This window comes from Pseudophryne corroboree, chromosome 9 (assembly GCF_028390025.1).
Source record: "Pseudophryne corroboree isolate aPseCor3 chromosome 9, aPseCor3.hap2, whole genome shotgun sequence".
In the NCBI taxonomy this organism is placed as follows: domain Eukaryota; kingdom Metazoa; phylum Chordata; class Amphibia; order Anura; family Myobatrachidae; genus Pseudophryne; species Pseudophryne corroboree.
Genome location: NC_086452.1, coordinates 417795299 through 417820004, shown reverse-complemented (window position 1 = coordinate 417820004; position 24706 = coordinate 417795299). Strand labels below are relative to the sequence as shown.

At 44.7% G+C, this 24706-nt stretch overlaps 1 protein-coding gene across 1 annotated transcript in view; it reads right to left on the bottom strand.

Moving 5' to 3' along the window:
- SLC25A26 (solute carrier family 25 member 26) overlaps positions 1-24706 on the bottom strand; it is a 386727-nt gene that overhangs the window by 29665 nt on the left and 332356 nt on the right. Inside the window, exon 6 of the mRNA XM_063940924.1 lies at positions 23944-23988. Coding sequence (XP_063796994.1) covers positions 23944-23988 — 45 coding nt within the window. The remainder of the gene's footprint in view (positions 1-23943; positions 23989-24706) is intronic.

Here is a 24706-nt window from a genome sequence, read left to right as displayed (position 1 = left end):
TGAGAAGAAAAAAAAAAAAAATGAAGGGGAGTCCCAACATTTCCCATTGTACAGCAGAGGCATATGCTGTTCCCTGTTCCCGTTGTACAGCAGAGGCATATGCTGTACCCTGTTCCCGTTGCACAGCAGAGGCATATGCTGTTCCCTTTTCCCATTGTACAGCAGAGGCATATGCTGTTCCCGTTGTACAGCAGAGGGATATGCTGTTCCCGTTGTACAGCAGAGGCATATACTGTTCCCGTTGTACAGCAGAGGCATATGCTGTTCCCGTTGTACAGCAGAGGCATATGCTGTTCCCGTTGTACAGCAGAGGCATATGCTGTTCCCGTTGTACAGCAGAGGCATATGCTGTTCCCGTTGTACAGCAGAGGCATATGCTGTTCCCTGTTCCTGTTGTACAGCAGAGGCATATGCTGTTCCCTGTTCCCGTTGTACAGCAGAGGCATATGCTGTTCCCTGTTCCTGTTGTACAGCAGAGGCATATGCTGTTCCCTGTTCCCGTTGTACAGCAGAGGCATATGCTGTTCCCGTTGTACAGCAGAGGCATATGCTGTTCCCTGTTCCCGTTGCACAGCAGAGGCATATGCTGTTCCCTGTTCCCGTTATACAGCAGAGGCATATGCTGTTCCCTGTTCCCGTTGTACAGCAGAGGCATATGCTGAAGTTACCTCATGTCCTGCAGATAAGCAAAACGGATAACGATTACTAACTATACTGGGAAATGAGCAGTGTACAGTAAATATACTGTAATAGATTTCTCCCGCCATGTCTGCTTTATTAGTCTACACTGCAGAACTGTATAAGAATATTATTGCTATAAACAGTCATTAACAAGTACAGTATTGATGCGGTTACAATCCCGACGGTCAGGATAACAGCGCACAAAATATATACGTTATGGTAAGAACTTACCGTTGATAACGTGATTTCTCTTATGTCCACAGGTATCCACAGGATAACATTGAGATATTGTCGAGTGACAGCGAAAATGGCACCAACACGGTCACGAGCTTTCTGGCCTCCCAGGATGCATTGGGGCCTCCACTATATAGTCCCGCCCACTGACTCAGTCAGACCAGTTCTTTCCACAGCGATTTTAGGCAGGAACATCAGGCAGAGACCTGTTTAGGCGATAAGAACACACATGCACACCCTTCCATACAAGAAGAAAGAGGTTTTAGTGATTGTCTAGATCCTCAAATCAGATGCATCAGGGTGGGATCCCTGTGGACATAAGAGAAATCACGTTATCAACAGTAAGTTCTTACCATAACGTATATTTCTCTGGCTGGGTCCACAGGATTATCCACAGGATAACACTGGGATTCCCAAAGCCATTTTAGTGGTGGGGACGCTCCTGATTGCACAGGAGGACCTTTCGCCCGAAGTCTGCGTCATGAGAGGCAAAAGTATCCAAGGCATAATGTCTAATGAATGTGTTTATGGAAGACCATGTGGCTGCCCTACATATCTGTTCTGCTGAAGCACCCTGTTGTGCTGCCCAAGAAGGACCTACCTTACGTGTAGAGTGTGCAGAGACATTAGCCAGAATAGGGAGATCTGCATGAGAATAAGCTTCTGATATTACCATTCGGAGCCATCTCGCCAGCGTCTGTTTACTAGCAGGCCATCCTCTTCTATGGAATCCGTAGAGGATGAAGAGAGAATCTGTTTTCCTGATGGCACTAGTACGATCTATGTAGATTCTTAAAGCCTGGACCACGTCCAGCGACGCTTCTCCCGCAGATAGTCCTGATACCTGAAAAGCTAGGACTACAATCTCTTCATTCAGGTGAAACTTTGATACCACCTTTGGAAGATAGCTAGATCTCGTTCTGAGAACTGCTCTGTCTGGAAAAAAACTTAGGAAAGGAGACTTACATGATAATGCTCCTAAATCTGACACTCTTCTGGCTGACGCCATTGCCAGTAAAAAAAGAACTTTAACCGTTAACCACTTAAGATCTGCTCTCTCAAGTGGTTCAAACAAAGGACCCTGGAGAAATTTAAGAACTAAATTCAAATCCCAGGGAGCTGCAGGAGGAACAAATGGAGGTTGAATATGTACTACTCCTTGAAAAAATGTACGTACATCCTGTAAATCAGCAATCTTTCGCTGAAACCATACAGTTAACGCTGAAAGTTGGACCCTCAAGGAAGCAACTTTCAACCCTTTATCCAATCCTGCCTGAAGGAAATCCAAAATCCTAGCTACTTTAAAAGATCTCGGATTTAAATTTTTTCCAGTACACCAATGAATATAGGCTTGCCATATTCTATGATACACACGAGCCGAAGAAGGCTTTCTTGCTCTAAGCATAGTTTGGATTACTTGTTTCGAAAAACCTTTAGCCTCTAAGATAGAGGTTTCAACAGCCACGCCGTCAAAGACAGGCGATCCAGATGACTGTGACAACAAGGACCCTGCATTAGCAGATCTGGACGTTGAGGGAGCAGTATCGGTGCTCCCACGGACATTCTCAACAGATCTGTGTACCAATGCCTTCTTGGCCAAGCTGGAGCTATTAGAATGATTGCTCCTTTTGCCTGTTTTATCTTTCTCACTACTCTGGGTAACAGAGATATTGGAGGGAACAGATATGCCAGCTGAAACCTACATTCTACTGACAGTGCGTCTACCAGGACCGCTCCTGGGTCCCTTGTTCTCGATCCGTACCTCGGAACTTTGTTGTTTAGATGCAACGCCATAAGGTCTATCTCCGGTAGACCCCATCTGTTCACCAGTGTCTGAAACACTTCTGGGTGTAGTGCCCATTCGGTTTCCTGAATGGTGTGCCGACTGAGAAAATCCGCTTCCCAATTTAGTACACCCGGGACAAATACTGCTGACAATGCCGGAAGATGGAGATCTGCCCATTTTAGAATGGGAGTTACTTCCTCCATCAGACTTTTGCTGTGAGTTCCTCCTTGATGATTGAGGTATGCTACTGCCGTCGCATTGTCTGAGCGGATCTGGACTGGTCTTCCTTGTAGATTGTCCTTTGCCTGAACCAAAGCCAAGTAAATGGCCCTTATTTCTAACAGATTTATTGGCAGGCGACTTTCCCTTGCGGTCCACTTTCCTTGGAACCATAGGCTTCCGAGTACCGCCCCCCCAGCCCTGCAGGCTGGCATCTGCTGTCAGGACTTGCCACTCTTTTATCCAAAAGGGTCTCCCCTTGTTTAAATGGTCTGTCTGTAGCCACCACGCTAGAGACCTTTTTACATTTACTGGAATCTTTATCATCTGCTTCTTTATCGTCTGATGATTTCCGTTCCATTTCGTCAGAATAAGGTGCTGCAACGGTCTGGAGTGGAATTGCGCATATTCCACCATGTCGAAGGTTGATACCATCAGACCCATTGCTGTATGGACTGACATTGTCTGGGCTTGCAACGCTTCCTGAGCCATGACCTGCATATTGGATTCAGACCTACAGAAAGTTCTCTTACCAGAGAAAAAGATAGTCAATATCTTTCTCTGGTAAGAGAACTTTCTGTAGGTCTGAATCCAATATGGCCCCCAAATGAACCATCCACTGAGACGGATTCAGGGACGACTTTTCCCAATTTATGAGCCACCCGTGTCTCTGTAAACAAACTATCGTCTGTTGAAGATGGCTCAACAGTAAATCTTGCGACTGTGCTAAGATTAACAGGTCGTTGAGGTATGGGAATATTCTTATCCCCTGTTTGCGCAGACAAGCTGCCATAACCACCATGATCTTGGTAAATACCCTGGGTGCTGTAGCTAGCCCGAACGGCAGAGCTTGGAACTGGAAATGTTCCTGGAGGATGGCAAACCTGAGGTAACACTGATGTGATAGTGCTATAGGCACATGTAGGTAAGCATCCCGTACATCCAGAGATACCATGTAATCTCCCGGTTCCATAGCCAACATTATGGAGCGTAACGTCTCCATGTGGAACTTCGGGATCCATATGTACTTGTTCAACATTTTCAGATTTAGAATTGGTCGGTATGACCCATTTGGTTTCTGGATTAGAAATAGATTGGAGTAAAACCCCTGTCCCCTTTGTGATGGAGGTACTGGGACAATCACACCTGACTGCAGTAATTTTTGGACTGCTTCTTGCAGGGCATTGGCCTTCGACTCTATATACGAGACGGGCTGGTGCAAAAAAATCTTTGAGGAGGCTGCCTCCTGAATGGGAACCCATACCCCTGAGATACTACCTTCTGCACCCAAGCATCTGCTGTTGACTGTTGCCATATGTGTGCAAAAAGAAGGAGTCGGCCCCCAACCCTGGAATCCTCCAGGCGGAGGCCCGTCTCTTCAGGCTGACGGTTTCTGTTCAGGTTTGGAAGCTGGCTTTTTGCTAGCCCACTGCTTCCTACCCCTGGATTTAAACTGGGGTTGCTTAGGCTCCTCTTTAGCTTTCGCTTTGCTTTGCCAACGAAATGAGCAAAATTTTAAACCCTTGGACTTAGGGTTACAAGCAGCCGGAAATCTGACCTTTTTCGATTCAGCCTCTGATTCTAGGATATCCGATAAAGGTTTTCCAAATAATATATTACCGACAAAAGGCAATGCTTCCAATTCTTTCTTGGACTCCGCATCTGCCTTCCAGGTCCGTAGCCAAACTGCTCTGCGAGCGACTACTGTCAAGGCTGAAGCTTTAGAAGCAACGGTACCTACATCAATTGCTGCTTCTTCCAAATACTGGGCAGATTGTCTTAAACGGCAAAAACGATCCTCTCGCTCCCTAGTAGGAGAAGGGATGTCATTCTCTAGTTCCTCTATCCATTCGCCCATTGCCTTTGCTACCCAGGCCGAAGCCATAGCAGGTCTTACCACTGCTCCTACTAGAGAAAAAATATTTTTCAACAGGCTCTCTACCCTTCTGTCTGTGACATCATACAATGAGGTAGATGACAGTGGTAAAGCAGATTTATGCACGAGTCGCAGAACATGTGCATCTACTTTTGGAGGAACTTCTCTTTTCGAACAATCCACAGCAGGAAATGGATAATAAGAATCCCATCTCTTAGGAATCTTATACTTTTTACTGGGCGCTGCTCAAGACTGCTCCATCATTTCCGTCAGCTCATCTGACGCTGGGAATTCATCTTTCACTGATTTTGTTCTTTTAAATACAGGTGCTTTTGCTTTTAACACTGTCTTGGCTGGCTCTTCTAACGAGAGAACAGCCTTTACAGCATTAATAAGTTCAGCTACATCTTCTGAACTAAAGCTCTGCGACTGATCATCATACGGAGTTGAATCTATTGTATCATCATCATCCGATGTATCATCTTGTGTAGTCTGCCACACAGACGCCTCTGTCTTAGTCTTACCTGCCCCTTGGTTGCTTGTAGCAGCTACCGGAACCAAACCATAGGAAGGGAGCTGCATGTATGGGTTCATAGTGTAACCTAACCCTTGAGGTGGTGCTACCGGAGCTAACCTGTCCGCTATTGAAGACAGAGTCTTTGCGAACATATTCCATGGTGGCTCTGTTGGTGCTTGAACCAACTCATGTTTTTTACTTCGCTGAAAAGCGAATCAGTTTGCAAACAAACCCTCATAAGAGACCAATTGTTTCGTATCAATTACCCCTGACTTACAAGATAAGCATGTTAGGGCTGTAGGAGTGCTTGATAAATTTTCCTCATCACTTTTGCCGCTCACAGACATGGTATTAACCTGTTATTGACTACACAATTTGTGACTGAAAATCACCCTATATGTCAGTATACAGAGGTGAGATCAATCTGACCACAGTGCACCTGATTTGAGGGTCAGAACAGGACTGACATTACACAGAAAAGTCAGCACACATACTAGCAGTCAGTCACATGTTAAAGCATTAGACATTGCCATATGAGAATACAACCTCCATAACAACTTATACATAAGTAGGAAAATTGTACTTCTGTTTTAAACTGGTTCTTTTTTCAACATAGCATGCAGAAAACACAGTAATATACAGGTCTCATATGCAATAGGTACTAAAAATTAACAATGCATACTAAGAAGTAGAGAGAATTTTTAGTACTGTATACCCTGCCTCCAGAGAGCGGGATACAGGGAGACTCACCACACTTCCATATCCAAGCAAATACGCTCGTAAGACGCTGAGTGGATTCAGACGCTACTGGTGTACACTGCCGCTCTTGATAACGGATAACGGACACGGACGCTCACCAACGGACACGGACGCTGAGCGACTTCCACGTGTATGCAGACGCTAAGGCCTGCGACTCGGTCTGGCGGGTTTATCTCCAGTGTACACAACCGCAGCGTCTAAGCTGCGACCGAGTACCCTCGTGGTAGCGTCTGAGCCGGAAGTGAGGTCATTTAGTTCATGAACGAGAAACACGCGGGAACTGGCCATGAACTCGGAGGAGGGACGGCCAGGAGAGCGTCTGAATCCCCCTGTTGACTTAAACTCCCAGGATCGCGGCCTCTACCTAGTCCTGGCACCTATGATCCCCGGAGCGTAGCGCTATCGCACTCTAGATGTTCGGCGCATCAACACACTGTTTGTAGTCTCCCCCAAATCAGTGTAGCTGTGTCCTGACCCCTCTAGTAAGAGGAAGTCCATAGACTCACCGTCTCCCCATGCTCCGGCTTAGCCTGATTACGTCTGCTGGACCTGCTAGAACATCCGACACAGACGCCCGTCGAGACAGCACTGATACCCGAAGGTAAGCGTTGTTGCGACCCGGTGGGGAGTTGTTGGAGCGACTCTTTCTAGTATGCGTTTAAGACGTTGTTAAGATAAGTCGCTCAAAAACAATATAGTAAGTCTATAAAAATAAAATAATAAAAGCTTGAGGCTGCCCTCACAGCAGCCCTGTGACCATGCGGCTTCCTGCCGCACCAAGCAAAAAAATGATCTGACTGAGTCAGTGGGCGGGACTATATATATATATGACCGTGTTGGTGCCATTTTCGCTGTCGCTCGACAATATCCCAATGTTATCCTGTGGATAATCCTGTGGACCCAGCCAGAGAAATAATGGTGCTGGAATTCCGACATAAGAGGTAATGTAGATGACAGAATCCCGAAAGGGGCCAGGAAACTAACGCCGGATCCCAATTGTCGTGACAGCGGCGGCGGTAAGTAATACGCCAGGGCTTGGGGAGGGGGGGGGGGGGGGGGGGGGAGATTAGGTTTAGGCAACTCCCAAGGGTTGTAAAGTCAGGGTTTGGGGGTGTGTGTCAGGTTTACGGTGCGAGGAGGGAGGGTTAGGCACCACTGGGGGGGAGGGGGTGTAGGGTTAGGCTGCGGCGGGGGAAGGAAAGGGGACGGTTAGACTACTTACATACCCTCCAACATTTTACACATAAAAACCGGTACAAATTAGTAAAGGGGGAGTGGTCACTGGTAAAGGGGCATGGCCACGACCCCTTTCCTATAGTTTCAATGGAAATTTGGAGAGTCAAAAATCGGTACAAAGCCCTTTTTGGCAAGTACAGACCATAAAAGAAAGGTACTGTACCTGTCACAAAGGTACAGTTGGAGGGTATGTACTTACTACCCCTTGTCAGGATGCCAATGTCTGTCTCCTGAATGCTAGCATCCCGAAAGCCAGCAATTCATACCCAACCCCTTCAGTAGTAGCGTTGGTAATCTATTTTTACAAACAAAGACAAAGATCCAGAAATGGGTTGCCCCGTCATGATCTCACTGCACACAACGGAGGTAGACATTTCCTGGGCTGAACAAGTAGAATTATGCCTAGAAATCCACTAGGAATAAGTGACATAACAGCCATTTTGCACCATTAATGTACGAGAATACAGCCTACCACTAGGGTAAGGTCATTGATTCCCAATGATTCTCACAAATACTGGTTCGGCTGACAAAACAGCTGACCTCACTGTCGCCTGGCAAAAAGTGTAGTTTACGTATTTCATAGACTAATGCTTTTGTATTCCTTCATATATCTGTGAAAAGAAAATGATTGAGCTTTGTTAATAAGTATTGTGTGTCCTAATTACCTGGACACACAATATGGATTTTTTTTTTAGAAACTAGAGACATCACTCCTTGCCATTGCGCCCTACATACAGGGTACATCATACTACTACATAAGCATCAGTCTTCCCATATATGAACTTGGCCCTTTTATTGCTCACCTCCCACAGTGTAACCTTCAAAGTGCGCCCAACATGGCTGCCCCATATGGTACACTTGTGGATGGGATGAAAAATACATAGGCCTGATGGTTTTGATGGAACCCTACTCTGAACTGTAGGACTCTGAAATCACCCCCATTTTGTGTCATCTCTTCTAGGGGTGGACTATTCCACCCTGGGTAATCCTACGCTGAGCGCCCAAGATGGCTGCCGCACCTGGTACCTTGTGAGGGTGGAATACACAACCCTTGGAAGTTATTACCCAAAATGCCTACACCAATCCTGCATTATGCTTTCTGTGTGCTTAAGGTTTTCTTTTATGTCTGTGTTGCTTGTCTATTGTTGTATTACTCAAATCCTCTGTATCATGTGCATTGTTTTTGATATCTGTAAAGCGCCTTGAGTCCTGTTGGAGAAAGAGCGCTATATAAATAAAATTATTATTATTATTATTATCACGGAGGTATGAGGCTTCAAGCACTTGGTGCCTCATGCCTCCGTGACGTCGATAGTTCCAAAAAAAGGATAAAAACAAACCTGTCATCACTTGCTCTTTGTGACTTCATATGCTGAATACTAGTTCAGTCCACAAGTTGGCTGCATCCAGTGTGTGTGTAGAAGACAGATCAAGTTTAATGATACTAAATATAAATGATCCACTTGACAGTGTTCTAGATGATGTTAAGCAAACATAAAACACACAGTAATTAGTAATACAGCGTTGGAAGAATTTGCTCCCCGTTCCCATATGTGTGCTGTATTTTGCAGGATGTTCTATAGACGAGTTCTTTGCTTATATTTAAAGACAAGCACAGAGGAAGCCTTTGATAAGCTTTTGGCTTCGGGAAGTCGTTCCCCAAAGACCACTTACAAATGCTTATGCTAACAGCTTGTGTTTCTGGGGAAAATCTCTTTAGAGGAAGAACTAATGTCATTGACAAATTGACTGCGACAGCACAAAACATGACGTTCTCATTGTGCACCTGACAGAGGATAGAGTGTTATTTTCTGCTGCGTGTGCCATATTTTAGTGCCGTTTTCCCACGTGGCCGACATTACAATTATTACTGTATAACCGGTAACCTTAAACCGTGCTTTCATAAGACTGGACAGCCACGTGCACGGCATGCCACGTCTACTGAGCCAATTGGATCACGAGTTGCTGGTTCTAAAATAATCAAAGACGTGTGGCTCTCCATATATGGTATTGTGTATAATCGGCCTTATTCAGGTTTGTTAGCAAACCAAAAAAAGCAAGCAATTGGGTAAAACCATGCTGCACTGCAGGTGGGGCAGATGTAACATGTGCAGAGAGATTTGGGTGGAGTGAGTTCAAACTGAAATCTAAATTGCAGTGAGAAAAAATTAGGCAGCCAGTATTTACCCTGCACAGAAACAATATAGCTGGTATTCTGGCGGCGGTATAGTACCCTCGTCGGGATTCTGGCATCGGTATTGATACAGTCAGGATCCCAACGAGCGGTATGTAGGATAGTATCATACTTACCTACTACCCCGTAATGTCTGCGAGAACTCAAAGGAGCTCACCCATATTCCCAAGAGAGTAGACCAGTCTCCCAGCCCCTGGGGGTGGGGGGCTTGATAACTTTATTTGCGGTGAAACGCACCCCACCCCTGCTTTTTTTTTTTTTTAAATAGAAGTTTTTATTAGACAGCCATAACAATGAAAATGACCAAAAGCACACATGATAAAACACGTATCAAAGACATACAGTCAAAGCCATAATATATTAACAAAAAATCAATAGCGGCTGTACATGGTTGTTTGTTTTTTTGAGAAAGAAAAGAATTCAAACACAGTTGAATGGGGATAACACAGAACACACCGAGGCGTTAAAACACCCCACCTAGTACAAAGTAATAAATACAAAGGACATATCAATCAATACAATGGAGAAAGAAGAAAGAGGAAAGAAGAAGAAGAAGAAGAAGAAGAAAGAAGAAAAAAAGAAGAAAAGTAGAAAAGAAGAAAAAGAAAAAAAAGAAAAAGAAAAAAGTAGAAAAGAAAAAGATGAAGAAGAAGAAAAAGAAAATGAAGAAAAAGAAAAAAAAGAAAAAAAGAAAAAGAAGAAAAAAGAAGAAAAACATTGGGGTAGGGTATGTAAGATTAAACCTCAATTCCTCACAAAAAAAGAAGAAATATTTTTTTTTTAAATTCAAAGTGGGAGCTTGGAGAAGACTCTAAACGCTGTGTGTAAGGGAGATACAGAGCCCTTATAGGGAGTAACTATATAACACACATTCAGTATCAACAGGAAGTTCTCAAGTAATAACACTAGCAATACGATTTATTAAATACCATGAAGTATTCTGAAAGACCTTCCAGATACGATTACGAGTATCCAAAGGCATGCTATCTATACAGACACCCCATTTGTTATGGAAAAGTACCACTCCTTTATCTATTTGGAAAGTGGTCATGCACTTCTCACAAAAGAGAACATCCAATAGAGCTGATTCCCATTCACCGACTGTTGGAGCCATTTTGAAAATCTAATGCCGTAATATAACCTGTTTCGCTACCGTGAACATAACCGTTAGTAAGGGAACCACAGGGGAGAGATCAAACTGCAAAACCCAGGGCGAGAAATCTGCAAACAGAAGTGGTCCGGCCTTCCTAGGGAGATTTACCTTGAGAAAATGGTGTAAATATCGAAGAATTTTATACCAGAATCTTCGTATTTTCCCACAAAACCAAAGGTTGTGTGTGATGGAAGCTCCACTCATTCCACTTAGGGCAAAGACCTAATTCCTCAGGATGGAAGTGTTTTCTTTGAGAAGGGGACACATACATCCTGTTTATAACCCACAATTGTATTTCCTGTAATTTAGCAGATTTCAGTGCTTTCAAGACCGATTCAGTATTTGCAGATATCTCCTCCATCGTGGGTGCCTCTGGAATTTCCCTTTTCCAGGTTGAGGAAAGAGAGGACCAAGAGGGGGCAGACACCTCTATTAGATCCTTGTAGAGATAACTAATCTTGAATGGGTTACATCCACAAAATGTAAGGGTATCGAGCACTGTACGAGTGGGTAACACCTTACCCAGTGGGTCTATGAGGGATCGAATGTAATGATGCATCTGAAGATACATGAAGAAGTGAGAGCGAGTCAATGAAAACCTATCCCGTAATTGTGTAAAAGAAAACATCTGTCTACCAGGATCAGAGACGTCTTTAATGGCAACTATTCCCCAGCATTTCCATGTGTAAAAGAGTCTGTTATCTAATGATGGGGGAAAATTAGGGTTACCTCATAAAGGCATATATGGCGACTCAAAAGGGTTACTGCCAAGAAACTTATGAATAGAGAGCCAGGCCTTATAGGTATTCTGAAAACAAAATATTATTCTTGAAGTCTTGTGGGAGTTTAGACAGGGGGGTATGATGCAATGCCGCTGGCGAATATGGGAAGAACAATATATCTTCCAGTTCTAAATTTGTAAATATACCCGATTGGAGAAGCCAGTCTGAAGCGACTTTGAAAAGTGCCGACCTGGCAAACATCATCACGTTGGGCATACTCAAACCGCCATTTTGTTTATTGACGTAAGTACGGGCTCTGGGCATACGAGGTTTAGCATTTTTCCAAAAGAATCTCGAAAATAATTGCGAACAGAGAAGGGAATCCTTTTTAGTAATCATGATAGGGAGCATTTAGAGCAAATAGTCTAGTTTGGAGAAGATAATAATAGCTTTTACCACTGCAATTCTACCCATTAATAAAAGCTTAAGATCTTTCCAATTCTCCAAATGCGTTTTAATTGTTTGAATAATTGGGGTATAATTAATGAATATAACTGGTGAAGTTGCAATGGGATATAGATTCCTAAATATTTCAATTTGGTAGGTGTTAATGTGAATTGGGAAGAGAAATCAGCATAGAGAAGGGGGTCAGTAAAGTTAGACTGGGGGAGTAGCTCAGATTTATGAACATTTATTCGATAGCCAGCAAAGGTACTAAAGCAGTGTATAGTGTCAAAAATAGCCAGGATAGAAGTACGAGGATTGGAAACAAAATATGTCATCCGCATCATCATATGTTGGCGAGAAGAGGAGAGAAAGGCGACCTGTTCCTTAAGATCCTCGATCTCCTTAATATTCACTCCAATCCTATTTTCATTCACCGATATCCGGCACGACATGGAACCCAGTTCCGACTTCAGGTCCGAGACAGCAGACATAAATTTATCCGTCTGAGTTTGCCGTAGAGGTTTCTTAAATTGCTTTCACTATTTCCGTGTAGGAAGGGGGAGCGGGAGGAGTCTTTGGAGGCATATTAACTGGGAGGTCCACCGCAGTAGCCAAGCAATCTGAAGCAAGTAACAGTATCGTAGGATCTGGACATGGCTTCCCTCGTTTACTCCCACTCTTATAGCGTTGTGATTTCGGTGCAGAAGAGTTTAGGAATTTGTCCATAATATGACGTATGGGTACAGGAGACCATAAGCGAGGTAACGATATTCCACTAGTATTGGGTGCACGAGAAATGTAACATCACAGCTGCGGACATAGTAAACTCACATCATGTAGTTACGCAGGATCAATAATCAGAATGGAGTGCATTTGTAATCCACCAGGACGACAGAAATATTCAACTGTGTATATCCGTTATCACAAATAACACTGCCAGTAAACGTGGGAGATCGGACAACGTAATTGAGGAAGCGTCACAAACAGTAGTAATGAGGTAGTGCCTCTGAAGTCACGATAATCCGACCAGCAGCATCACCCAACATGCACTACGGCACACAGAGATTTATAAGTGACTAAGAGCAGACAGTCCACCTCTCACGTACGGGGTGATGTGGGGGGTACAGGAGATGGAATTCACTTTGTGGTGTTGGACTGGAGAGGACTAAGTTGATAAGAAGGGCATAGGAGGGTTGACGTCACTGATAATGACAATGGAGGCTAATCACAGGTAGTAGAGATCAGCAAAGTCCCAGGAGTGCTTATAATCAATATGAGATAGGCAACAGTAGCCCTGAGCAAGGCACAGAGATTATATTAGACAGGAGAGGGGCAGCTCCCATTTGTAGTAGTAGTAGTGTGACAGGCAGTGACATGATGGGCTGCAAAATGAAAGCCTGCAGAATACACACATGTACCAGATGGGCGTGCAGATCAGGGGTACAGCCACCACATTAGTAGGTGAGGGCTCCACACAGATTTCCCCTCTTCAACTCCTGGTGGTAGAGAACACAGGGAGGAGTGGAGACAGGGAGGTATGGTGAGGCAAGGGCTGGGTGCCATCTAACCTGAGGACACCTCCGGAGACGCCGGCCACCAGCAGCACATGCAGTGGCAGACAGAGTGTGAAGAGCGTGGCACTGCGTCACCGCCCGGCCTCTCCCGCTGTCCACAGGACACCGGCAGAGTGGGGGAGTACAGGGAAGACAAAGTCCGGTGAGTCAAAACGGGATCCGCGCCGAGCAGAGTCCCGCGTTGGGCATACAGGATAAATTGAAGCCGCGGCCACACACCGAGAAGCCCGGGCACACAGGGAAGCAAGAAAAGGCAGTGGGGATGCAAAGGAAGTGACGAGGGCAGTAATAACTATTGTAGAAAGCAGGAGCTCCCTACGTCTTGCTTCCTCTCCAGTCAGGCCACGCCCCCCACCCCTGCTTTTCAATGGCACAAGCACGGCATTAATCAGTGGGGTAGCGGTGCCATAACCCCCCCACAGGTTCTAATTGTGTAAATTATTGGCTTGGTCAGTGAATTATATAAATTCTTCAAGCATGCCTGACAAATGTAATAATTTGCTTGCATATACTCACCATCAGACAGAGAGACCCATTATCTTATAGTGTATAGCAATGTTAGATAATTGGTCTGTCTGATGGTGACTTTTATCTCATAGGTTAAGGCCTCCTTAGGGTGTAACAAACCGGTGACATTACTGCCTCACAGCACTGAGCTCATGTGTTCAATTCCCACCATGGCCCTAACTGTGTGGAGTTTGTATGTTCTCCCCGTGCTTGCATGGGTTTCCTCCAGGTGCTCTGGTTTCCTCCCAGAATCCAAAAAAATACTGGTAGGTTAATTGGCTCCTGACAAAAGATTAATCCTAGTGTGTGCGTCTGTACATGGTACTAGATGGCCAAGTGGCTCTTATTTGCCGGCAAATTCTAATGCATGGAAAGTAACTTCTATTTATAACTTTATACCTTCTCTAATACCCTGGGTAACTGTTGTATGTGTAAAGTAGTAATGATTATTCAGGAGTGACTTTGGGGAAAATCTAATTTATATGGCAGCCTACAAAGCCACGGATTTATCCAATGGGTATTCAGAGCAGAATCCCACTTACAGATACCGTCTCGTGCTGAAATCTAAATCGCATTTCCCAGCAATAACACATGAATATCTTAAAAAACCCCTCTAAGGTCCTGACTCAGCGGTGGATGTAGTGTCAATGGCGCATGCAAACGGAAGATGTTTTAAGTCTGACTCGCACAAAGCAACGAGACGCACAAGGTCTTAGACTTTTGGTACATTCCTGGGATGTAACAGGGGGGTGGCGAAGCGGACGTGGGCCTGATGCTGAAAGTGGCTTCGTTCATAGACGCACTGCCGCTCCCACAGGCTGCCATACTGCAACAGAGAAGCTGCATTTGTCCTAGGGATGATGCAGGTATCGATGGTGCGACCGATGGTAGTGTCTAACGATGCACCGGCTTACGGCACTGCAAGTGGGCTTCTTTACAAATCGTAGGCGATACTGGAAAAAGACCCGGCAGTGCTAATTGTTGCAGTGAGTTAGTCTCTACACAGCTTCACACACTGAACAGAAACCCCTACCCTACACTGAGGAGCTCCAATACAGTGGCATTATCGGGATTCTGACTTGTGTTACATTTACAGGCTGTCATGCCAATTACACAACAATCTCACATCCCAAATAGGAGTCACTATTTGTACATCACATGCCCAGTGAGGCTGCTAGGAGCCACTGTATATGACCTCTATAATTGTGGCAAGGCTCTAGGGTATTTCTTTTACCTTAGTGATTCAGTAGTTATGTATAATTGAGCAATCCATAAACCCTGGAAAGGAGCCTTTCATATATCTGTAGTATGGCTGGTACTACAGATATCTCGCACTAAATAAGTGCAGATCCGACCATATGCTTCCGGCTGTGGATGAATTATCCCAAGAGGTGTATAGAAGCCAATACAAGAATACACACTAATCTACATTAACAGCTGATGAAACTTGACATAAATCAGATCACACTTATATCAATAGCAAAAAATCCAGAGTAGACATTGTAAACCGGGATTACAGGGAACACTGTGTACATAGATAGCCGACGGGCTACAGGGACCATGCCTCCTTGATGAAAGTCACTGGCAGGAGCAGAAACCTTGGACTCTTCATCAGATTCAGGAACATTGCCCTAAGAACGCTACAGCAGCCGCACTCTTCTCCGCTTAACCACTGCCAAAATTAGAAGCACCCTCGTACTACGCATGGTGGACGGCAGTGGCGTGCGGTGAGGTCAGTGGCTGGTGAGGCATAATGTCCGTCGAGTCCCGCCAATGTTTCGAACCACCGCAGGGCCAATGCCCAATACTGCTGCTGTTAATGGGTGCTGCCCATGCCAACGGCCTACAAAATCACCACCATCATCTGCCCGGCCCTCAGCTGCTAATCTACATCTCAGTCTGATGCTGCCGCCATTGCCCACAGCCTGCCTGCTCATCAAACTTATGATGAGCAGGCGGCTAATATATTGTCAATTTTTATAAATGTAGGGGAGAGGTGGAATATGGGGAGATAGGAGAGAGAGGAGAAATATGGAAACGGGAGGAATAGGGGGAGACTGGAGAGATAGGGAGGAGGAGCAGGGGGGCAGACCGGGAGTAGTAGTGGAAAGTGGGGGACAGGATTGGGGTAACAGTAGTGCAGAGTAGGGGTCAGGCAGGAAGTAATAGACGGGGGGCAGGATGGGAGTAGTGGTGGGAAGAAGTGGGCAGTATGGGAGTGGCAGGGATTCGGCGACATTAGAATAAGCTGAAAATGGATCTCATCTCCTCTTAGACAGCTCCTGGGTCCCAGCCACCATTGCTCCCTCCATGCTGATAGCAGGCTCACACAGGACGGACGGGCAGCCTGAGTGGAAGCGATGGGTCCCGCTCCTCTGGAAGCTCACACCAGTCTCTTCCCTGCATGGTCCAGGGGAGCTTGGATGGGTTGGGTATGCATGATGCCGGAATCCTGGCTTGCAGATGGCCGACAGGGGAGGGGTGGGGGGAGCGGAACGAAGCCCCTTGCGTCTCGCTGCGCTAGCCACATTGCGGGCTCGGTATTCATGACTGTAAGGGGACGGAATTCCGGCATCGGTATTCTGACCGCCGGTCACTTAACTGCCTCCTGCTTGGACAGAGTGGTGGATGTGGCCAGCGATCGGGTAGGATGTGGTGGCTGTACATGATAAGGCTCTTTATGTTTAATGCCTGGCTGGCTGTAACAGTGCCCTCCTCATTACTTGTGACAGACAAAGTTTGTGTGCTGCAGCCCACAGACATTCCCCTGAGCACGCTGGTGCTGTCTGTCCAAGCTCCCTTTGTGTCAGCGGCGGTGGTGGGTGACGTTGGGAAGAGGGCATAACCTCTGCTGCAGCCCCTGCTCTCACTGCATATGTCGCAGCAGTAAACTCCAGTGGCAAAGTGGGGGGCACTATCAGCCACCACTATTGTAAAAACAGCGGGGTGGGGGGTGGTTAATGCCGCGGAAGTCTGCCCGGCAAAGGGGGTGTTTTTTTTTTTAAGAGCAGCCCCAGATGAGTCAACGGGGTGGCGGCGGGTGACGCTGGGAAGAGGGCAGCCCCAGATGAGACAACGGGACCAGCCAATCCCACTTTTCCAAATAGCAAAATTGTACATTATTGTGTCCAACAAACACAGGTTTCACTTAGTGTCAAGGAAAATATGTAAGTGTTCCGGTCTGCACTTGGCTGGTCCCGTTGTCTCATCAGAGTACCCCCCACTCTGCCACTGGAGTTTACTTCTCGGCATATGCAGTGAGAGCAAGGGCTGCAGCAGAGGTCATGCCCTCTTCCCAGCGTCACCCGCCGCCGCTGCTGCCTAACACAAAAGGAGCCCCAAACAGCGCCAGACGATCTGCCCCTGCCGCCGCCGCTGACTCACTTGTAAGGAGCCCCAAACAGCGCCAGCCGACCTGCCCCTGCCGCCGGTGGCGCCGCTGCCACTAACTCAATCATAAGGAGCCCCAAACAGCGCCAGCCGATCTACCCCTGCCGCCGAGCACAGCTTTGCTGCTCGGCTGGACTGGTCCTGCCCACTGCCCAATCACATCTAATTCAGTGACAGGGGCGTGCTTTCAGCTCATATGAAAGCACGCCCCTGTCACAGAATTAGATGTGATTTGGCAAAGAGGCACTTCTAGAGGTGCCGCTTACATACCTTTTTTTAATGGGCTTTTACTGCCCAATGCTTGGCCCGCCCCCCGCTTCCAGCCCTCTCACAAATGACAGCAGGAGGCACCGAGAGCGGTGCCTCTGACACATTTAAAACGTTTTTTTTAACACCATAAAATTGATTAACATAATATAAAGACTAGACTACATACTTATAACACAGTAGCTGTGTCATAAATATCTTCTTTGTATTATTTTAATCAATAGACAGGGGAGGCACTGCCTCCCCTGCCTGCACGTCCCTGGTGGACGGCGATTCCCCCAAACCTCCATGTTAGCCTCATAACAGACTGTAAATCTCAATGACCAGATCCTCTACTCGCATGGGATGGCAATTCTGCCAAAGGGCCTATGCTTCTGTGCAATCTCAACCCTTTTTGATTCATATTAATTTTAACACCTTTCTCAGACAGATAACATTATTATTTGCCAAATATTAAAATCAGAAAACAGTATTATTTATACTTAAAAGTACAGTAAACTTCGTACCAATGATCTGTCAAAATATGTATTTGTTCCTCAGTTGGAGATCTACATATCCAGTGATGGCTACAGATGGCCGTATATTACAAAAGGATAACCAGTCCCTGATCAACCATTTGGCTGCAGCCTAGGGCACTAGGCCTTGGGGGACACCACTCAGTTGGCAGCTGGGGAATACAAAGAAGATCTAATTCAGTCCAACCTTGTTAGTTATCCCATCCCAATACAGTATTGAGGAGAGGTTAAAAGTGACTACCAGAATGCTTTGTCAATATGGCCATGTATTTTTAAATATATTGTGGCAAAGTGCCACCTGCGTAGCCTGAAGAGCTGCATGCAAGTCCTCCACGCATTCCCCAGAAGCAACGTTGAGTATGGTTGGTGGTTTCCTGAGCACTCATATACAGTGGGGTAAAAAAGTATTTGGATAGCCACCGATTGTGCAAGTTGACCCACTTAATAAGATGAGAGAGGTCTGTCATTTCCATCATAGGTACACTTCAACTGTGAGAGACAGAATCTGAAAAAAAAAACCTAGGAAATCACATTGTATGATTTTTAAACACTTTATTTGTATATTCTTGCGGAAAATAAATATTTCGACAATCAAAAAGTTTAACTCAATACTTTGTAATATAACCTCGGTTGGCAATTACAGAGGTCAAACGTTTCCTGTAGTTCTTGACCAGGTTTGCACACACTGTAGCAGGTATTTTGGCCCACTCTTCCATGCAGATCTTCTCTAGATCTGTCATGTTTTGGGGCTGTCGCTGGGCAACACGGACTTTTAACTCCACAGATTTTCTATTGGGTTGATGTCTGGAGACTGGCTAGGCCACTCCAGGACCCTGAAATGCTTCTTACGGAGCCACTCCTTAGTTGCCCGGGCAGTGTGTTTGGGGTTATTGTCATGCTGGAAGACCCAGCCACGTTCCAGCTTCAATGCTATTACTGAGGGGAGGAGGTTTTTGCCCAAAATCTCACGATACATGGCCCCATTCATCCTCTCCTTAATATGGATCAGTCGTCCTGTCCCTTTTGCACAAAAGCAGCCCCAAAGCATGATGTTTCCACCCCCATGCTTCACAGTGGGTATGGTGTTCTTGGGATGCCAGTCATCATTCTTCTCCCTCCAAACATGGCGTTTATACCAAAAAGTTCGATTTTGCTCTCATCTGACCACATTACATTCTCCCAATCCTCCTCTGGATCATCCAGATGGTCACTGGCAAACTTTAGACGGGCCTGGACATGTGCTGACTTAAGCAGGGGGACCTTTCAGGCACTGCAGGATTTCAATCCGTGACGACGTAGTGTGTTATTAATGATAATCTTTGTGACTGTGGTCCCAGCTCTCTTGAGGTCATTGATCAGGTCCCCCCGTGTAGTTCTGGGCTGATTCCTCACCGTTCTCAAGATCATTGATACCCCACGAGGTGTGATCTTGCATGGAGCCCCAGGTCGAGGGATATTGTCAGTGATCTTGTATTTCTTCCATTTTTTTATAATTGCGCCAACAGTTGATCTCTTCTCACCAAGCTGCTTGCCTATTGTCGAGTAGCTCACCCCAGCCTTGTGCAGCTCTACAATTTTGTCCCTGGTATCCTTGGACAGCTCTCTGGTCTTGGCCATGGTGGAGAGGTAGAAGTCTGACTGTTTGAGGGTGTGGACAGGTGTCTTTTATACAGATAACCAGTTCAAACAGGTGCCATTAATACAGGTAACGAGTGGAGGATAGAAGAGCTTCTTAAAGTAGTAACAGGTCTGTGAGAGCCAGAAATCTTGCTGCTTGGTAGGTGTCCAAATATTTATTTTCCACAAGAATATACAAATACATTGTTTAAAAATCATACAATGTGATTTCCTAGTTTTTTTTCTTCAGATTCTGTCTCTCACAGTTGAAGTGTACCTATGATGGAAATTACAGACCTCTCTCATAATTTAGTCAGTCAACTTGCACAATCGGTGGCTGTCCAAATACTTTTTTGTCCCACTGTATGCTGTGCACTGTATTTAGCAGAATTGCAGTCAGTGCTAAAAGTGCAGTAGCTTAGGGCATCCAGAAATCTTAATCAGAACCTGTAAATAAACATCCGTTTATATACACATTTTTATCCACTGACCAGAGTCTCATTGTGGTGCAAAGGTTTGCTCCACTCATGCCTGTACAACCACCTGTCCCGTTACGGAGAGTGTTGTTATATTTGTGTCATTTTAATTATTTAAGGTTGGAAAAGGCGTTCTATTCAAAGAACAATTAATATTCATTTAATATAAAAGAAACCATGTTATAATGACACAGAAATATATAAAACATTCATGAATATAAATTTAAAAATGTAAAAAGAGCCTCAATGCCAGTCTCTTGACCACAATTAGTCACTCTTAGGGCAAACTCAATAAGCCAGTAGTAGTCTATTGCAATATGAATTGTTCATCCAGTATCCTTCAGGCAGTATGAAAACGTTAGTGGGACATCCAGTACCTTTGATAAAGCTGCCAAGTGACAGCGAAATGTGTAAGGGAGCCAGCCTCTGACCAGGGCACTGCCAGACCAGTTTGTGGGACATTCTGCAGTTGTCAAAGCCACTGGAGATTCCAGCATTCACCACTGTGGACACTTAATAAAGGGGAAAACCACAGCGGATATGGGTGGTCATTCCGAGTTGATCACCCGCTAGCAGTTTTTAGCAGCCGTGCAAACGCTATGCCGCCGCCCACTGGGAGTGTACTTTAGCTTAGCAGAAGTGCGACCGAAAGGATCGCAGAGCGGCAACAAAGTTTTTTTGTGCAGTTTCTGAGTAGCTCAATACCTACTCAGCACTTGCGATCACTACAGACTATCCAGTTCCTGTTTTGAAGTCACAAACACGCCCTGCGTTCGCCCAGCCACGCCTGCGTTTTTCCTGGCACGCCTGCGTTTTTACGAACACTCCCTGAAAACGGTCAGTTGACACCCAGAAACGCCCACTTCCTGTCAATCACTCTGCGGTCAGCAGTGCGACTGAAAAGCTTCGCTAGACCCTGTGTGAAACTGCATCGGCCGTTGTAATAGTACGTCGCGCGTGCGCATTGCGCCGCATGCGCAGAAGTGCCATTTCTTTGCCTCATCGCTGCATAGCGAACTAATGCAGCTAGCGATCAACTCTGAATGACCCCCATTGCGTAGTACAGAAGTATGCACTGAACCTCGCTAGGTGGAATACCCGGCCAAAACCACAAGGAATCTGGTAATTATTTACCTTAAGACTGGATGTCCCACTAACGTTTTCATACTGCCTGAAGGATACTGGATATCCGATTCAAATTGCAGTAGACTACTACTGGCTTATCGAGTTTGCCCTAAGAGAGACTAATTGTGGTCAAGAGACTGGCATTGAGGCTCTTTTTAAATTTATATTCATGAATGTTTTATATATTTCTGTGTCATTATTACATGGTTTCTTTTATATTAAATGAATATTAATTTTTCTTTGAAAAGCACCTATTATAGCGCTGTTTTTATATAATTATTTTCCTTTCTGTATTAGGGTGACTGACTATCACCCCATTTGACAACAGCTTAGAAAACCAGCTCAGTCAAAAGCGCCTGAATTTATATTAATCGATTAATGGAAAAGGAGTTCTATATACAATGCTTGGATGTTGAGACAGGCTTGCTTGTAGAACCATCATTTGTCAATCTGCATAAAGCTCAATTTGAGGAAACCCATAATTAACACACAATCCTACTACTCACCACAGAACAACTTTGGTTTATGGATGAGCTTTGTGCTTTGCCGTGCCCCCAAAGCCTCTTCCATAAAGTTCTTACTGCCTTCATATGCCCCCAATGAGTCACATGGAGAGACAAGCCATTGGTTTCCTTGAGTTGATGATCTTTTCGTTTTCAAGAACTCTCTAAAGCTGGGTACACACTAGGCAATATATTGCATGTTTGAGCGAACGGCCGATATATCGCGAGCCTGTTGGCAGGTGTGTACCCCTGTTATGTCTGATAATGACGTCGTTCACAGACATATCACGTGCGCCCTGCTGCACAGCCGATGGCCAATATTTCTAAAGCTATAATGGCGCATCTGGCTGTATGTACGAATGGCAGAGAATCAACTTGAAGATTTACCATATACGGATGATTCCAATGATATTCTGCATCTGATCTGTGTACTCATCTGAACAAAGCTTTGCTATTTACCCAAAAATGATCACATATGGCCATCAATTGTTCACCATTCCCTGAACGCTTTACATGCAAACCCTAAAAACTAGTATATTTTTGTCCCTGCAAAAAATGTCTGATTCTGGTTAGACTACAACAGATTTTAGGGATCATATGTCCAGTATGCACAGAGGACCGGAACTAAATAAGGACAATGCTTCTTCCAACCAGATATTCCTTGTGGGGAGATGGAGATCAGTGATAATTTTAGAGCCAACGATATCAACTCAGGATTTTTTTATTTATTTTTTTGTATTACAGGTTGAGTATCCCTTATCCAAAATGTTTGGGACCAGAAGTATTTTGGATATGGGATTTTTCCATATTTTGGAATAATTGCATATCATAATGAGATATCATGGTGATGGGACCCAAGTCTAAGCACAGAAAGCATTTATGTTACATATACACCTTATACACACAGCCTGAAGGTCATTTTAGCCAATATTTTTTGTAACTTTGTGCATTGAACAAAGTGTGTCTACATTCACACAATTCATTTATGTTTCACATATACCTTATACACACAGCCTGAAGGTCTTATAATACAATATTTTTAATAGCTTTGTGTATTAAACAAAGTTTGTGTACATTGAGCCATCAAAAAACAAAGGTTTCACTATCTCACTCTCACTCAAAAAAGTCCGTATTTCGGAATATTCCGTATTTCGGAATATTTGGATATGGGATACTCAACCTGTATTATTATATTATTTTCTAGCTTTCTTTTTTCCCCCCTGTTTAAGGTCGTGTTTGTCCTTCTTTTGAATCTATTACTTTGTGCTCTGGCATAAAATATATAAATGCTTAGCTAGCAGTTGCGGCTCTTGCTAGCCATTGGTGTTGTAATATATCTTATATTGTTGGACACCAGTGGTGTATTTTATTTTTACACTGTGTCATTGTCCAGTCAAGTCTTCCCATTGTTTGTTTTCCTGCGCCTGATTCTGCGTTCATCCTACTTTACACCTCACTTTCACTCTGGTTCGGGTGTTTAGTCCCAATATTTCTGTTCTCTAAAGTTCATGCACCACATAGTAGGGATCAGATGGGAGTCAGATGGTGGCTATATGGTAAATCTTTCCATGGAAAGTTCAGGCTGCGGAGGGGCAAAAAAGTTAGGCACCAACAGGAAGGTTTAGGCTGTGGGGGTGAGAGGGTTAAGTTTAGGTTGCTGGTGGGGGTTTAGGTTTAGGGACCACCGGAGATGGCTGGTTAGGCTGTGGTGGTGGTGGTGTGGGGGCGGTTAGGGTCAAGCTGCAAGAAGGGTGGGTTAGGGAGGTAGAAGAGTAGGGTTAGTATTCTAACCTCCTAGGTGTCAGGATCCTGTATGTCAGGATGCCGCTGTCAGTATTCTGACCGTCGGCAAGTACCTGGAATTTGTCATGTGGGAGGATCTCTCCCTTGTGTTTACAATACTTTGTTGAAACACAACCAGTAATAAAACTAATGTGACCTATAATGGGCATTGAGAATCCCAGCTGTAGTAGTACCACTGTTCCAAGGTTATCACACACATACAAATGCAATGGAACAGAAATTCACGTTTTATGAATATATACAAGACTCCGCAAGAGTATTTCATTACTACATCGATAGTCACAATTAGACACTGATTGTAAAGCTGTAAATAACAGTAGACTTATGGTTTTTCTTACACACCTTTAAAAACTCCCAGAGTGGAAACTGAACCAATGAAAACGGGATCTAGAAAAAAAAACAACATTTTTTTTTGATTAGCAATCATTGAACACAACGTTTTACCTGTTCTCTGAAGGTTTCTAGCAACACAAGTCAAAGTTGGATTAAAGTGGATTGTTCTCTATATACAATCAGTATAAGACTTGCCAACTGAAATATGTGTTCAGTAAATAAAATTTAAATGAGTTCAACTTCTTCTAGTGCACAGTTTACAGCCAATGAATAAACACCGGATCCTGTAGTTTTTCCGCAGTTGGAGTATGAATAAAGCTAGCACATCCTAACCTTGGGTGGCCTAAAATAAGTATAATATACAACGAATAAAGCGTCTTTAGTGCTAAAATAATCAACCAGTGGCAAACGTTTGGAAAACAGCTTTGTAAAGTCATAGGAGCGTTACCAATGCCAAGTACTATTATATTGCTGTACAAATGTTCCCCCGTACTGTGGGACAATGGAACATTAAGTCTTTTATCTTGTCTTAGAGCTCATGGTGATGGTGGGTGTCTATTTCCTTTCAGTCTAACCCGGCACGGATAACGTTCCGTGTTGACTGTTTTACACGTTCTAACCTAATGCAGCTAGAGTCAGCCTGTCTGCTGTCTCCAGCCTGAATTTTATGGTGGACCCCCGGCCAATGTATTCTACAGATGCACGTTCTCAATGCATTCGGCACCCAGATATTCCTCTGTTTGTAAGCAGCTAATCGTACAACTCAAACCTC